This window comes from the organism of the source record quoted next, unplaced genomic scaffold (genome assembly GCF_019419815.1).
Source record: "Pyrus x bretschneideri cultivar Hongxiangsu unplaced genomic scaffold, Pyrus_bretschneideri_v1 Contig38, whole genome shotgun sequence".
Taxonomy (NCBI): Eukaryota; Viridiplantae; Streptophyta; class Magnoliopsida; order Rosales; family Rosaceae; genus Pyrus; species Pyrus x bretschneideri.
Window position 1 is genome coordinate 1,706,249 of NW_025999701.1, and position 17,763 is coordinate 1,724,011.

Below are 17,763 nucleotides of genomic sequence, written 5' to 3' on the forward strand. Positions count from 1 at the left end.
AATTTGATTAAAGTTGAAAGATTATTGTTACAATTTACTTTTGCTATTCACTTTCTTTGAGGATAAAAAGGCATTAATTGTCCCATTTTTTTTCTTTTTATGACAAATATATCCTATTAACATTAACGAATGCTAATTATATCCGCAAAAAGTAGTACTTTTCTACCTAATTTTTCATCGTAACCAACCGAGGAAAGAAATTTTGCATTTTCCTTCCCCGAGGAAGAGACATGGGAAATCATTTGCTGTGAGTTCATTTTCGCGTACTAAATGCGGCCTAATTATGAAAATTTAGATAAGGGGTTTCCATAAAAAAAAAAAAAAAAAAATTTAAAGATCAAAGGGTCTAGTAGTCTTCTTATTGAAAGCGTTTTAATCTAGATCAATGTAGCTCCAATTCTAAATCGTACCAATTTGTGATTGAGCCAACATTAGAGTATGTCAAGTTGATGTTGTTTTAAAAGCATTTTGAACTGTTTATCTATTTGTTACAATTGATTGACTAAAAGATTTTAGTTTTAACTGGTTTTATTTTATTTTATAGAGATGACCTTTACAAAGTTACTTATAATATGAACAATTTCGATCATAAGCACGAAGTTCTGTGAAAAATCCATAAAGTATTTTGAGGACGAAGTTCTTCTCAACCTTAAGGAGCCAATATCTTCTCTTTTAAATTTAAGTACCAAAGCTTCAATTGACTTAAACTTTAGACACCATTACTCCAATTTCTCTATATAAATTAATGAGTTGGGATTTTATTTTATTTTTTGAGAAGTTAATGAGTTGGGATTTAGATTTTCTAGAAGAAAATGAGGGGGAGAAATTAAGAGCAGGGACAGATTGATCTAGGTGTTGGATTCTGTTTAAATGAATTAACGGTCTGAGGTCTATCGACCAATATTTTCCAAAGGTTTTTTCAACAAGCGATAAAATATTACACTAAATTAAATAATTAATACGCTCCATAGTTTGATTAAACCCACGTCTGCATATTTTCCAAGTTTGATAAACCTATTTTATTATATATTTACCAAAATTAGATCGATGTCAACCATTAAGGGGTGGTTTAGTTGTTGGAGACGAATTTTAGGCCTGTATTTCACTACGGTAGGTTCTGTGTTCGATTTTTTACACTGGTGAATCACACGATGGTACCCAGAAAAAGCTTAAATGTCTCTTTGAGCTTTCCCAGCCGTCGGAAGTGTGGACTGCCATGGCAAAACCATCAGTTGATTCCCTTTAATAAAGAAAAATAATAATTAGGTCGATGTCAAAATTACTAGCCTAACAATCCGGTATCCATTGCAGTCCACTTTGTTGCTCTTCCAAAAATCAACGAATTGTGTTGAGTCATTTAATTAATGCTGTTAAATTTTAGTGTTTAACTAAAATGTTTTGGCTAAACGAATTTTGATTTGGTTGATTGTGAAGATGGATTTTTAGTGTAACTTAAAAATGAACACTCCTAATCATGAGACTACATGATAGGATGGGAAATTTGGCTAACATTCCTCCTTTGTCTGTCCAACTCGTAGTCTCCAAGTTTATGCTGTCCAAATGAAAAAGGTCTCCAAATTTTTTTTGCTTTGCATTTGCCATTTAGCGAAAACTAGCTTCTTATTTTATTTTAAAATTTAATAAAAAATCATCATTTAGACAACATGCACGATTTAAATTAAAATGCACAGTCACAGGAATTTTGTAGCAAAGATGATTAAAAGCACTCACTCTAGCAACCGATGTCCCAAATTTGAATCTCTCTCTCAATTATAGCAAGAAATAAAAAATAAAAAAAAAATCACTGTCCATATTTCATTGATGCAAGCATGTGATAATATAGACTAATGTATGATGAATTTCACATGTTTATCTAATTGTTTTAGCGCGAAAGACCGTTAAATTCGTTATCATTCCAAATTCAAAATAATAGTTATTTTTGTGACAGCCGTTATGAATATAAAGAACTTGTCATATAAACTTGGATTAGTTTCTATTATTATTGAACGTTTCCTAATCTTCCTCCAATTACTTCGTTTTTTTCAACATACAAATCACCTAGACAACACGTTACACACGCCATTGAACCCAACTCACGGTGTCTCCTGTCTCCATATAACACCCCCTCCTCCGTCGTCTCCCAGCATCAAACAGGCACACAACTTGAGCCAACCTCGAATCGGTGCCTCAAACGATCCTCTCCTATAAGATCATCCCAGTCCCTTCCAACTTTTTTCAGTTCAATCCCGCCACCCTAAAAGCCAAAAACACAACCATGGACCGCCTCTCAAACCTCCCTAATCACATCCTCTCAGACATACTCTCCTTCGTGCCCTTCAAAGAAGCGGCAAAAACCTCCACCTTGTCCAAGCATTGGCACCACCAATGGCAGTCAACCCGAAACCTCGACTTCAACCACCTTTACTTCGCCAACCGTGATTCTAACGGAGATGTCCAACTCCAACCACAAATCTTCATCGATTTCGTCCAACAATTTGTTGCAAACAACAAAAGTCCCATCATAGACAAAATGTCCCTCACATTTTCTCAGCCGGGAGACTTCCAAGAAATGGTGGAAAAATGCATCACATTTTCTGTCGACCGCAAAGTCAAACACCTGAAGCTTGATTTCTCCGACCCCACATGGGATGAAAACGACCTTGATGGCCTGGCACATCCAATGTTCGATTTGCCTCAGTCCTTTTACAACCATCAAGTTCTTGAATCTGTGACTCTCTTTTCTTGCAAATTTGACGTTTTCGGATTCAAGAATTTCGGGTTGCTGAAGAGCATTTCGTTGGGTTGGATCGAACTCAAAGTTTCTACTGTCAAGGCTTTGCTGGCCAACTGTGCGTGTCTCGAGAGTTTGAGCGTGAAGAGTTGCTGGGACATGGACAGCCTTTCTGTTTGTGGGAAGGACTTGAAGTTGTCAAGTTTGCTTGTTGAAAAGTGCCATTTTCTGGATCCGTCCTTTGAAATCGGGGCTCCAAATCTCAAATATATGAAGTATTGTGGCACTGTGGTTTTATTTACTGTGAATGGAACTAGCTTGGAGGAGGCAGACCTTGATTTTGGACCTGAGTTTGAATGTGACGAATCGTTGGGAGATTCTCTCTATCAATCACTCAATGGAATTTGCCCTACGAGGGCTTTGACCGTTTGCACTTACATGCTTCAGGTACTTCATTTCACTCTTCAACTTTTTAATTTTACATCTGTATAATATATGGTGATAACCCTAAACCCTAAATAGGAAAAAGCTATATAGTGTTCATCATTTATCTAAATAAGTTATATTTGCGTTTGTGTGGAATTTGATTAAATTTTTGTAAGATTGCAACTTGGTCCAAGGAGAAAAGAGTGTCCCAAAATAACATTATGACTTAAGGCTATAAATATGAAATCTTTTTTCTTTAACCGTGAGTATGCTTCTCTCCTAATTAATTAAAGGTTGGTTTTATAGTTAATTTGTGGATTTTGCAGGTTATTCCCATGGGAGAGGAACCAACTGGTATGGAACCAAGGTTGAATGTTACACACTTGACCTTAAGAACTGCCATGCACAACTATGAACAAGGTGGCATCCGGTTTTTCTTGAATAGTTGTCCTCGCTTGGAGACTCTTACAATCGACATAGACCGATCACGCAGAATATGCAATGTGAGTACTCGTTGACTAATTACTAACGAATCCTTCTAATTAACTGCTTAACACTAACTAATACTGTGTAATTCTTATGTTTGTTGCATCCATCTCTTCAGGAATATAGACCCCCATTCGAGGATAAGTTTGAGGATTTGTGGAGGAGCAGTGCGATAATTTTCCGGTGCATAACTCAAACTTTGAGGAAAGTTGAGATCAAGGGCTTCAAGGGGACGCCAAATGAAGTCTATATAATGCTTTATCTTGTCAACCATGCTCGTGTGATGGAGAAGCTCACTGTGATCACCTCAAGTGAAGAAAGCAATAACCGCGGCCCAGAAACTTTTCGAAGTATAGCTGAACAAGTGTACGGTTTTAGAAAAGCATCGGAGAATCTGGCCATAGAAATTGTTTAATGATTTAAATAATAGTCTTATAGATACTGAAGTTCGAAGCTAGCTTTTAATTCGAATATGTTGTGAACCCAAATAAAATATCAAAGATTGTGACTACAATTTATACTTGAGAGCAGTTGTGCTCAATCCGTGATGTCATTTTTATTCAACAATTGGTGTCATGATGATTTGTAAACCCTAATTTGAAACATTTTGTGTGTTTGGATTTTTTTCTTTTTACTTTTTTTTTTTTTTTGGAAACTGGATTTTTTTTCTTTTTGATACATATTTGAAGACCAAAAGCTTGAGCTCACAAAAAACGAGCCAAGATGAAACCGAACTTAGTACACTTTGAAGACTCTTGATCCATTGGACAAAAGGTGGCATAATACGGGTCAATGTTTTCCTTTAAACTAAAATCTGCCTGGCAAAGTTTACTTTACCTGTCTAAAGTTTTTGTTGCCTAAAGTCTCCGAAAAAAATCAAAATGTTGACCATTTTTATCCAACCTTTTTTTTGTTTTTGTTTTATTATTATTTTTTTTTTGGGGATGAAGTTATTTTACACGACAAAATTTTGTTCATCAGGCCAAACTGTCATAGGACAAATAGTAATTTCTCGTAGTGTAAACTCATCTTAAGGGGAATGTAGTTATCCATATAGATATAGATAATGCAAGGAGACTAAATTTCTAGACTATATTTTGTAAACTCAATGTCAAGAATGTTGACGATTGAATTATTACTTAAGTGTTGATAAACGAACTTATTTTTTGGGATGAAAAGGGTTTGGGTTGAGTTTGTTTTAACCAAAAATCATCTTATAACTTTAATGAAAATGGCTTAAACTTTAATGAAAATGACTTAAATTTTAATGAAAATGACAAAAGTTTAATATAATAAAAAATAAAATAGAAAAAAGTAATTAAAAACTGACGTGTTGGTCGCAACGCCTCCATCATGCACTATTTCCAAAATTGAACGGTACTACATTGTTTTTTAAACTAAACCGTATTACACTATTTCTGAAAATGAATAGTACGACCCTAGTTCTAAAATTGAACACTTTCTGAAATTGAACACTAATTATTTTTTAAATAAATATGAGCATTACATTATTTTGAAATTGAAAATCAGTAATACAGTATTTGTATTATTGAACATTGGCACTACTTTTGAAATTAAATGCAGGTTGGCATGCACTGACTATTTCTTAAACTGAACATGGTATCTCTCCGGGAAGTCTAACGACCATTTTTCTCTCATCTTTTTAAATTTTCTCGGCACTTTCTCACCATCCAAACACCTTTTATTCTTCTAATTTTCTTTAATTCTCATCAAAAAAATATTTATTGAATTTTGTAACTGCTTCATGTGAACTATATATCAACGTTCCAACAAAAATACTTGTATGCACCAAAAACCCCAGGTTCGGCGAGGTAAATGTATTAAAAAGGGACAAATTTTAGTAGATGGTGCTGCTACGGTTGGCGGCGAACTCGTTTTGGGAAAAAACGTATTAGTAGCTTATATGCCATGGGAAGGTTACAATTCTGAAGATGTGGTACTCATTACACTAGTAGAAAAACATGTTTGCGCGACCTAAAAGACAAGGCGTCGCACAAACAGCCTTTGCGTGACGGTAATTTGCGCGACGAAATTCTAGCGTCGCGCAAAACCTCTTTGCGCGACCCAGGAACTTGTGCGTCACGCAAAACACTTTGCATGACGCCAGCATTCGTCGCGCAAAGTACCGTCGCGCAAACTCCGTTTGTGCGACGTTTTGTACGTTGCGCAATATCTTGGCGCCAAACATAGAATGTTTTACCGCTTTTTTTGCCAACTTTGCGCGACGCATGTGCACATGCGTCGCGCAAAGTTGTTTTGCGCGACGCATGTGCAAGTGCGTCGCTCAAAGTCAACGACTTTTCCTACTCCACTTAATCAGTTTTGGCGGTGCAATAGTAAAAAAAAGGCTTTTTTTTTTTTTCAAATTTCAAATTTTATTTCCCTTCTAAGTTTGGATGCTCATCTTTCATCCCTCACTTTGTCCAAGTTTGGACGCTCAACTCAAATCTTTCATCCCTCAAATCTCAGACCCTCCTCACCTCTCATCCCTCAAATCTCAGACCCTCCTCGAACTCATTCTCTCTCTCAGTCTCGCAGACAAGTGACTCACCTCTCATCCCTCACTTCCTGCCACATCGCTGATTTCTTTTTCGATCTCACTATTCATCGATTCTCCCCCAAATCAGGTAAATTTTGGAATTAATTTAGGGTTTATGAAATTTAGCACTTGGAAGATAGAGTATATTGTATATTCCTCCATGGACTTGTTTGTGCTAAATTGTTGTCCCTAACCTGTTTGACGAAATGCCTCAACAGCTTTGATTAAGTTGGATTATTCCTCCATGGATTTTTATTAACTTGTTTGTGCTAAATTATTACGTATCAAAGAAATTAAAATTTTCTGGCTTGCCGTAGAACCCTGGTTATGCAAGATGAGGAGTATGCTGGTGCTCAGGGGTGCACGGTGGTAGAATCGCAAGGGATTGAGATAGAACTGCTCTGTTGCCACGGTAGCTGGGGAGGTCTCTGGAGCTGCACAGCGGTCTGATGATGAGAGGGTGTACTGGCGGAGTGTAGTTTGTAAGTACTGATAAATTGCTTGGTTCTGCTTCTGGGGTGGTGGTTGTGTTGATTGAAAGTTCCTGATTGGATATCAAATTTATTGCTTCTTTAGGTTACATAGTCTTGTTTGGCATGTTTGCAATTGTGCTTGCTGCTAGCTGGAGTTTCTTGATTATTTATATTTTTCCACCCAATTGCCACATCACTAAGTTACTATGAGAACTCCTGCTTGAGTTGGATTGCATGAAGTTTCTGCATTTCACTTGTGCAACATATGTAATTGTCATCAGCTTCTGATTATTTCCTTTTCTTTTTTTTATTCTACTGATTGGTAACATATATCTGATGGGGTATGTATGATATTACGTTGCATGCTTGCAATAATTGCATGTGTATAATTAACTGATGAATTGTATCACTTATTTCGGAACAAAATTAAACTTCAAGAGAAGGGATTGATGAAACCCAGTGATGACGTTTAATGAATTTGTCTAGCTATTTTTGAATTTAATAGCTAGGGTATTGGATTACTTATTTTCAAATTAAACTTGAATTACTGTTTCGAATGTGTGTTGGGGAATAAGTAAGAGACATTCTTGGTATATAATAAGAGGAATGTACCAGTTTGTGTATAGCAACTAATCTTGACGACTATAATCAGTTTCTAAATTTGCATTGATTTTCCTTTAGAAATCAAGGTTTGATGGTCATCATTTTAATTATTCAGTAAGAGGACTATAGCCACTTTCTATTTACAGCCAGAGAGTTTTAATTTTTGCTTTCTGTTTTGTGCATATTCTTGCCTTTGCTTGCTGTATCCTCATTGGCATAAATCTTGTAGTAATTCCAGATGATATTGTTGGGTTCTGCACTTCATTTTTTTTTGCGATAAATTACCGTTACTGATTATCATGTCTTTCACCACATCGTGCGGTATTCGCACAAAAGTCCAGATAACTCCCACGAACCCAACGATATGTTTACTAACCCGGAATGGGAGTGGCGCGGAGAGGAGTCATTCCCATTTCAGAAAGAGAAAAACAAATCCCATCAACTGCACAACTTAAGTTGCATCCAACGTGTGCATAGCTGCATGCCAACATAACCATTACCCTAAATTGCTACATAACCATACTTTACTAAACTGTTCAGCCAGATTTGACCATCATATTCAGTACTGTCATGGGAAAACAGTTTTGAAATGGATATGAATAGGTTTCTCATGATTTTGGGCCATCCCATTTCTTTTTGCCTATCATTTTTCTCTAATGGACCAAGTGGGTGGTACATGTATTGACGCATTGACTCTCCGTAAGGTCAGATTTGAAAGCTGATGCTTGTGATGGAAATGGTGATGAATTTGAAATGTTAGTTTTGATGTTTAAGTTAGATTGGACTCTCATATATCTTCCAGTTTTATCATTTCCCATTTCTCACAAAACACACAGTTTTTAAAATATGTTTGTCTTGGGGTTTGGATCCAAGGGCTGTAGTGGTTGTGTCGGGCTCTGATCTAGGAGCCACAGCAAGGGACACACCTGACATGTCTTTTTCTTTATCGAGATGTCAATAAATTTTGTTGTCAAAAGGTGATTAATTGGGTACTAATCAACCTAGCTAGATAATACAAGGGTTAGATGTGATTAGTTTTAATTTAATGTTACTTTTCCTTCCAATACTAGTCGCTTCGATTTAATACATGTGTAGGTCTGTCACAAATTTTTTTGGATCACTAAAGACAACATATGCCTAGTTGAAGAGATCTCAAGTTCGAAAACCTCCAGCTTCATTGACAAAGAAAAAAACAGTCAAAGGTTAATAGTTGGGGAAATCATTTCTACACGCTAATCTTCATTCACATTCTGTTTATTTTTTAGCTTTGGATCAAATAAAGCAAATGTGAATCAAGGTACAATTTTAGGGATCGTTTGAAAGTACTTTTAAAATGACTGAAAGTGTTTTTGATGAAATTGATTTTGAGTTCCAAAAGTACTTTAAAAATACTTTCAGTTATAGGTTATTTGAATATGTACCCCATCGTTTCCTGGTTTCCTACATTGTGCTTAGTTAATACATTGTATAATTACAATCGCATTTTCCTTTTCTAGGATCACAATTGCATTTGAGAAATATGATAAGGTTGAAAACTGTAAGAGAAATATTGATGCTCCAGGGTTATAATCCTTCTTGAAAGCTTGATGTGAGTTTTTCTGTTGCATTTACCTTGTCATGAAACCCACGACATTATCTGTTGCATTTAAGAAAAATGTTGTAGGATTAGTTTCTAATGTTATATTTTTATGGTTGAATAAGTGTATAGATGTCGCAGTTGATCACTCGTCGTCGGAGTGTGACCAATGCACCTCCTGCATTATCAGCATCTACGACTCCAACCGTGAGTGCTCCATTGATTAGCAAGCCTACACCCTTTGCTGAGGCCACTCCAACGGCGTCCCAGGTGCCCGTATCCTCGACGTCATCAGTGTCAGTTGAGCAGCTCAGTGCACGGCGGCCTCATCGGCGGCGCCGTGAGCTGGAACCTTCTGATCACACTTCTTCGGAATCCAGAGTCGAGTGTGAGGCCTCCCATCCAGGTAGTTTTTTCTAATTCTCACTACGCTGTATTTTTTTTTCATTTTAAAACTATTATTTTTATGATGGTGAAAATTTGCTGGATTGTGAAAATTTGTTGCTGGTTGTGAATTAATGTTATTTTATTATTTTAAGGTTTTGGAAAATGCTATACTATTACGGAAGGTTGTGTCGAATTTTTTTTACAAATTTAAGCTTTGGGATTTCACCATTTAAGTATTTTTGGCCAGCTAAAAAACACACCAGAGGGCCTAGTCGAATGCTGAAGCAGTCACAGACCGCACGACAGGCCGCCTCCAAACTTAAGATGAATATCACGTCTTAAGAGTTGCATGGTTTTTCAAAGGTTTTTCATGAAACTTAATAAATCTTTCATGTTTATATCTGATCTGAACGTCTGGACGGGTTGTATGTTAGATATACGTTTTATGTTGGAGGTTCCAAGTAGGATATATATTAGGAAAATCTAACCTTCAAAATATGCATGAGTAATTCATAAGTAATTGGAATAACTATGTAGAATTGTTAAGGTGAAAATCCTATCAGTGTTCTTTGCACGCGCTTTAGTTAGGTTTTCTTTGTTTTTCAGTTTTTCTTTCTCGTGTTCTTTTTTTTTTTTTTTTTTTTGAGTATTCTCTTGTTCTTATTTTAATTTTTTTTGGTTAAAATTCAAAATTTGATGAGAAGTAGTTTTTATTTTAAATTTTTTTGAATGTTTAGCAGCAATTACCACGAAAAATTGGTTTCTTGAACTGCTTCTAACCAGTTCAGGCAGTAAAGAATTTGGTCTTCAAGGATATTAAAAAGGGACTTCATAAATTTGATTCCTTTAAGGTTTTCTGAGAAAGTGAGAATGGCTCTTTGTTATTAATTTGGGTAATTTGATTACATATTTCATGAAAAAAATTGCCAATCCGATATATGTTTTCTACGAATGTGTTTATACTTTTTTTGTTTTAGTTTTTGTGGGAGTATTACATACTTACACATATTTTCATAAACACGAAGTCTTAAAACTAACTATTACTAAACATTCATATTTTAATTGAATAACTAGTATATAGTCACGCACAGCGTACTTATGTTTTTAAAACTGAAGGAGAGAGGAAGAGAGCGAGAGAGAACGTAGGAGTGGGGAGAGAGTGAGAGAGGTTTGTTTTTATGTTTTTTATTAGAGATGATAAAATCACTTGTAGGTGATGCTTAAATAAAACCAGCAAAATTTTGTTTTATGAAATTACGTTACTGTCCTTAACTTTTTTGTTGTGATAGAAAACAAAAATTGCTTTTCACCCTCTTTTGGTTGACAAAGAGAGTTTTATTAATATGTAGTTTAGATTCAAGTTTTGTTTCATGTGTCCGCTTACCCACCTTCTTGACGATCTTTTGTTCTCACAATTTTTTAGCATTTTTTTATCATTAGAATCCTTTATTGGAGATTTACAATACAAACATTTTGAATATTTTGGAGAACTTCATTGATCAATAATAACAACAACACAACCTTATCCTACCAAGTGGGGTCGGCAACTTCATTGATCAATCTAGTGACTTAATCTCAATCTGCACCAAAATCTCACCCCAATTCTCATTTTTCTCATAGCATGCTCTAAGTAACCAAATTCCTTTGTGACATGGTGGTGGTTAACCTTTCTGGCTTCCAAGGATTGTCATTTGTTATGTCTCCATGACATGTTATGTGTAATGTAATGTATTGATATATAGTGCAGTGACTAATAATTCCCATACTCCTTATCCCCTTTAAAGTACTTCTAATGGCTCTTTCATTTTTCTAGGTCCAAAATATTCCCGCGTCATTTCAGTGCGTGCAACATTATTTCGGGTCTTATGTGTTTCCTTTATTGGAAGAAACTAGAGCACAACTGCGCTCAAGTATGCAAAATTTGCAGAGAGTACCTTTTGCTGAAGTAATTGACTTTAGTAAGTTCGAGCCAGATGCAACAAAATTATATAATTTGAAGGTTGATAAATGGCAAAGTAGGTTCAGCGGTGGGGAACCATACAGAGTTCTGCCTGGAGATATTTTTGTTTTAGCGGATTTTAAACCAGAATCTGTTTGTGATTTACAAAGGGTAGGGAGGTCATGGGGCATTGTCTCAGTCCCTAAGAAAGCCTCAGAAAAAGTAAACGAGGACAATGGCAGTTCGGGCTTTCTTGGCCAATAGACGCATAACAGAAGAATCCGGAAATCGTTGCACATGTGCAGAAATCTGAAGATTATCAATGAAGTTCTATGCACTGGTTCTTTGGTAAGTTTCTTAACATCAATGCTGTAATTTTTTGTTTACTCTATCACATTCTTCTATTTATTCTTTGCCCCAACAATATGATATGCATAACAGAATAATTTAAATGTGTTAATATCGTTTTTATATTCCAAGACATAATTATTGTTGAGGCATGAGACCAACATAAAATGTTATGCTTGATAACAGGATAAGAAAAACTATGCTCTTTGTTCTGCAAGGAATGAGGACAGCCCTAACGAACAGTTGATTGAAAGTTTGTGTTCTGAGCTGAATGAGTCTCAAACTAGAGCAGTTCGGGCTTGTATTCATAGTCTGCATATTGGCAACCCTTCTGTGGAACTTATTCAGGGTCCAGCTGGTACGGGAAAAACAAAAACAATCGCTACTTTGCTTTTTACACTGTTAAGAATGAGATGCAGAACTCTGACTTGTGCCCCAACAGAGGTTGCAATTATGGAAGTGCATGGCTTCCACCTTTATGAGGATAGTGAATGGTGCAAAATCCGATGCTTTGTTTTGTCCGTTGGGAGAAATTTTTCTATTTGGGAATGAAGAGCGTTGGAAAGTTAGTCCAGAAATTGAAGAAATATGTTTAGATTACCATGTTGAAAGGCTTGCCAAAAGCTTAGGACCAGAAGAGACTGGTTGGAGGCATTGCTTCGCTTCAATGATAGGTTTTCTTGAAGGTTGTGTTTCTCTGTACCACTGCCACATTTCCTAAAAAAATGAGTCGACCAGAGAGAAAGAACAGGAAAATACTACCAGTGAAATTGTAGAGAAAGAGAGCACAAGTGACGATGAAGTTAGCAAGGGGAGGTGCAAATCATTTCTTCAAATTTTCATTGAAATATTTGTTTCTACTGCATCACCACTGAGGGATTGTATCTTTGTCTTCGGTACCCATCTATCGACGAGTCACATTTTGCTACAAAATTTCCTAAACATGTCAGCGCTTATTTCCTCACTTGATTCTTTTGAATCATTGTTGCGTCATGGTAATGTTATATCTGAAGAACTGGAAAAACTTTTCCCCGGTCAGCAAGTTGCTGAAGATTTGTACATCCGGGAAGTTGCTGGGACAATGGATTACAAATCACTTCAACTTTGCATGAGGAGAAGCGAGTGCCTTTCTGTTCTGAGAGTGCCAATGGTGCCTCCAAACATTTTGTTTATCGAAGAAGCTGCACGAGTGAAAGAGTGTGAGCTCACCATACCGTTGCAAGAAGCTTATTTGAGAGGCTAAGCTCTTTGGGTCACCCAAAGCACATACTGGATATGCAATACAGAATGCTACCGTCCATAAGTTTGTTTCCAAATTATAAATTTTATCATAGTCAGATAATGGATACTCCAAATGTAAAGAGAAGCTGCTATGAGAAAAGATTTCTTCCGGCGACAATGTATGGTCGTTATTCTTTTATAATGTAATTGGTGGTCAAGTGGAAAAGGAAGGTGATGAACATAATTGGAAGAACATTGTTGAGGTGGCAATTGTTATGAAAATATTGCGGTATCTGTTCAAAGGTATGCCTAAATGGAGAATCATTTTCGTTTTCTCATCTCAAAAGTTTTGATTTTCAGTCTAATTCATTTTCGCATCACATCTAAGACAACAGAAAACTGTTAAAATTAAAGTGGTTATCCTAGAATGACTTCCCACATACCCAACAACTTATATTAATTCCTTAATTATGGGTGTCTTGGGAACCCGCATGTTTTCATGGTGCAGAGGCACTCTTATATGTTTTGGTTTTCTTTCCAGACAATAGCTTTTAATTGCATTGATAACTAGTTGCTGCTTATCTTTTCTTTTAGTTTAGTTTTTCATCTTTCTTGTTGGTTGCATTGTTCATGCTCTTGGTGAGAGTGTTGTAACTTGTAAGCTTATTTCCTTGTTAGTGAAAGTTGATTCATCTTCGTTGAGTTCCATTCTTTCTCTACATGGTACCAGAGCTACAGGGGAGATAGCTTCTGTAGTCAAGTTTCCCTTGGTAAAGAAAGAGTGTGATACTCAAAGATGGACTCAAACCGCAGCTCTGGATTAGGTATTGATTTGTTGAATCAGTCAAATTTCAAGGTATGGAAATCTTGTATGGAATCCTATCTCTTGGGTGAAGATTTATGGGAGGTTGTTGGTGGAGATGAAACTGCCACTCCAACAAATACACAAGAAATTCCAGACGCTTTGAAGAAGTGGAAGGTGAGGAATGCTAAGGCTGAATTTGCCTTGAAGAAATCTATTTCTCGTGAGCTGTTTGAACACATCACAGATTGCAAATCCGCCAATGCGATATGGACAACTCTTGATGGCTTATTCAACAAAAAGAATGAAGGAAGGCTGCAATTGCTGGAGAATGATCTAGCAAATTTAACCCAAGTTGATCTTTCTATTTCTCAGTTCTTCTTGAAGGCAAAAAATTTATGCTCCGAAATTTCGTCTCTTGATACGGAAGGACCAATGTCGGATGCACGAGTACGAAGGCATATTATCCGTGGACTCAAACATGAATATGTTCCTTTTGTTACATCAATACAAGGATGGGAAAATCAACCGTCTTTGGTAGAGCTGGAAAATCTTCTAGCCTCTCAAGAGTCTTTGGCTAGACAAATGGCTAGTTGCTCTTTGTCATCTTTGAATGGTGATGGAAGTGCCTTATTTACTAGAAAAAAGAAGTTTGAAAAGAAAAAAACCTACCAGACCCGTGATTTCAACTATCGAAAAGATGAGAAGAGGGAAAGATTTACCAATGAAGATGTGGATAAGCAATGCCATCGCTGTGGAAAAATGGGGCATATACGGAAAAATTGTAAAGTGAAGATGCAAGTGGGGAACGTGGCTAAATTGAAAGAACCAAAGAATGAGGACAATTGGGGGAAGTGCTTTGTGGCTGAAACTACCACTATAGATGCTTTGGCCTCAATCAATTTCAAAGAAGACTGGATTGTTGATTCTGGTTGCAACCATCATCTCACAGGCAATGAGTCAATGTTCTCTTCCTTCCGAAAATATGAAGGAAATGATGCCATTGTCACAACAGATGATTATGTTCATCCAGTTAAAAAGAAGGGAGTTGTTACAATTGATAACGACGATGATCGTATTACACTGAATAGTGTTTTTCAAGTACCGGGTATGAAGAAAAATCTGTTTTCGGTGGCAAATACGGTTGATACAGGTACATATGTTCTCTTTGGACCTGAAAATGTGAAGTTTTTACGAAATTTGAAAAGCATAGATGCTGATGTTGTTCATACTGGTAGAAGAGTTAAAGATGTGTTTACTTTATCAGCTACATCTAGTTCTTATGTTGATAACATGAGTAAAAATGATAGTCCTACACTTTGGCATGCTAGATTGGGGCATTTGAGCATGGATAAGTTAAAGGCTATGGTGCTGAAAAATTTGGTTGATGGGTTGCCGAAGATAAACTCATTTGTTTGTGATAAAGTTTGTGAAGGTTGTCAATTTGGGAAGGCACATCGTCTTCCATTTCACAAATCTGATTCAAGAAGCAAGGTTTCTTTGGAATTGGTTCATAGTGATCTTATGGGACCAACCACTACACCTTCTTACACAGGTTGTAGGTATATGTTACTGTTTGTAGATGACTTTACAAGATTTACTTGGGTATATTTTTGAAGGAAAAATCAGAGGTCTTCTCCAAGTTTCAGGAATTCAAAGTAAATCTTGAAGGGGTTCTTGAAAGGAAAATCAAGTGTCTTTGCACTGATAACGGTGGAGAATTTACTTCATCTGAATTCGTTAAATTTTGCATGGAGAATGGTATTCGTAAGCAGCTCACTTGTGCTCACACACCGCAACAAAATGGTGTCGCGGAAAGGAAGATTAGGCATTTGGTGGAGACTTGCAAGAGCTGGTTATTTGCAAAGAATTTACCGAAGGCCTTATGGGCAGAAGGTATGGCTTGTGCAACATACGTGATTAACCGAGTTCCTCTTAGTCCAATTGATTTGATGTCTCCATATGAGAAATTGGCTGGTGAAAAACCAAATGTCAAGCACTTCAAAGTTTTTGGTTCCATTTGCTATGTTCAAATACCAGATTCTCAAAGGACCAAGCTAGATGCAAAAGCCAAAAAGTGCATTTTCGTTGGTTACGATGAAAGGAAAAAGGGTTGGAAGTGCATGGAACCTGATACTCACAAAATTACAGTTTCAAGGGATGTTGTTTTTGATGAGATTTCCTCTTATTTTGACAAGAAAGATGCTTCGGCTGAAACCGGGTTAGTAAAGTCCTTGCCTGTTCCATTAGTGAATGAAATCAGCCCCTCATCATATGATCAAGCATGTGAAGAAACTATGACTCAAGATGATTCTTTTATGGGGGAGCATGCAAATGGGGGAGCTGAGACTTGTCATCTTGAAACTGAAAGCGACGAGGAACTTGTAGCTGAACCATCTCTTAGAAGATCCCAAAGAACAATTGTGAAGCCATCTCGTTTTAAAGATTTTGTTAGTCTTTATTCTTGTCTTCTTGTTGGACCATTTGATGATAATGAGCCATCTTGCTTTGATGAAGCTCATGGAAAAAAGGAATGGGATGAAGCTATGGATTTGGAGATGAATGCTCTAATAAAAAATGAGACTTGGGATCTTGTTCCAAAACCCCAAGGTACAGATCCAGTGACATGCAAATGGGTTTATAAAATAAAGAGGAAAGTAGATGGAAGTATTGACAGGTTCAAAGCAAGACTTGTTGCCCGTGGTTTCTCTCAAAAATATGGGGAAGATTATGAAGAAACTTTTAGCCCCGTTGCAAAGTTAACTTCAGTCCGAATTATGATATCATTGGCTGCTTGTAGAGGATGGAAATTATGGCAGCTTGACGTCAAAAATGCATTCTTGTATGGCAAGATTGACAAAGAGATATATATGGTACAACCACATGGGTTTGTATCACAAGAGCATCCAAATTTTGTTTGTAAGCTTAAGAAAGCGCTTTACGGCTTGAAACAAGCTCTGAGAGCTTGGTATGGTAAGATTGCTGAATTCTTACTATTCTGTGGTTATGTTGCTTCAGATTCAGATGCAAGCCTATTTGTCAAGCGGAATGAAAGCTCACACATTGTAGTTCTCTTGTATGTGGATGACATGATTGTGAGTGGCAATGATGAGAAGGAAATTGCAAATCTTCGATCCGAACTCTCAATTCGGTTCGAAATGAAAGATTTGGGTGAACTAAGTAACTTTCTTGGTTTGGAAGTGGAAAATTTAATGCATGGAGTTTTTGTATCTCAAAAGAGCTATGCTGGAAATCTTGTTGAAAAGTTTGGATTATCTACAAGCAAAAAGTGCTACACTCCACTGGATGCAAATTTGAAGTTAAGGAAAAATCAAGGCAAGCTTCTTCCAGATTCTCGATCGTATCGTGCATTGGTTGGTAGCCTTATTTACTTGACCATCACAAGGCCAGATATTTCATTTACGGTTGGGCTTGTTAGTCGATTTATGCAGAATCCTCGGAAACCTCATCTTGATGCAGCAAAGCAAATATTGAAATATGTTTCTGCAACTCTTGACATGGGACTTACGTTCAAGAAAGATGTTGATTTTAAGTTGTATGGTTTTACAGATGCTGACTTTGCTGGTGATTTAGATGATCGAAGATCGACATCTGGCTATGTTTTCTTTTGTGGTTCAGCATGTATTTCTTGGTGCAGTAAGAAACAAGACTCTGTCTCTCTTTCAACAACTGAGGCTGAATATAAAGCCTCTTCTTTTGCTGCTCAAGAATGTGTTTGGTTGCGTCGGTTGATTGGGGATGTTGATTCACCAATCTACAGTCCTACGGTTATACATGGTGACAACCAAAGTGCTATAAAGCTTGCAACAAATCCGGTGTTTCACGCGAGGACCAAGCACATTGAGACTGAGCATCACTATATTTGTGAATGTGTGCTTAAAGGAAGAGTCAAAGTTTTTGAAGTTCGAAGTAGTGCAAACGTTGCTGACATCTTTACAAAGTCGCTCTCCAAAGGACCGTTTGAAGGCTTCCGTGCGCAGCTTGGTTTAACATCTAGAAAATCACTTTAAGGGGGAGTGTTAAAATTAAAGTGGTTTTCCTAGAATGATTTCCCACATACCCAACAACTTATATTAATTCCTTAATTATGGGTGTCTTGGGAACCCGCATGTTTTCATGGTGCAGAGGCACTCTTATATGTTTTGGTTTTCTTTCCAGACAATAGCTTTTAATTGCATTGATAACTAGCT

General features: G+C 36.8%; 1 protein-coding gene across 1 annotated transcript; it reads left to right on the top strand.

The window, feature by feature from the left end:
* Positions 1–2,275: 2,275 nt before the first annotated feature.
* LOC103926743 (putative F-box protein At3g29830) lies at positions 2,276–4,058 on the top strand. Its single transcript, XM_009335615.2, has 3 exons — positions 2,276–3,178; positions 3,484–3,660; positions 3,762–4,058. The coding sequence occupies exons 1-3, from the start codon at positions 2,276–2,278 to the stop codon at positions 4,056–4,058; spliced, it is 1,377 nt and encodes a 458-aa protein (XP_009333890.2).
* The last annotated feature ends 13,705 nt before the right edge of the window (positions 4,059–17,763 follow it).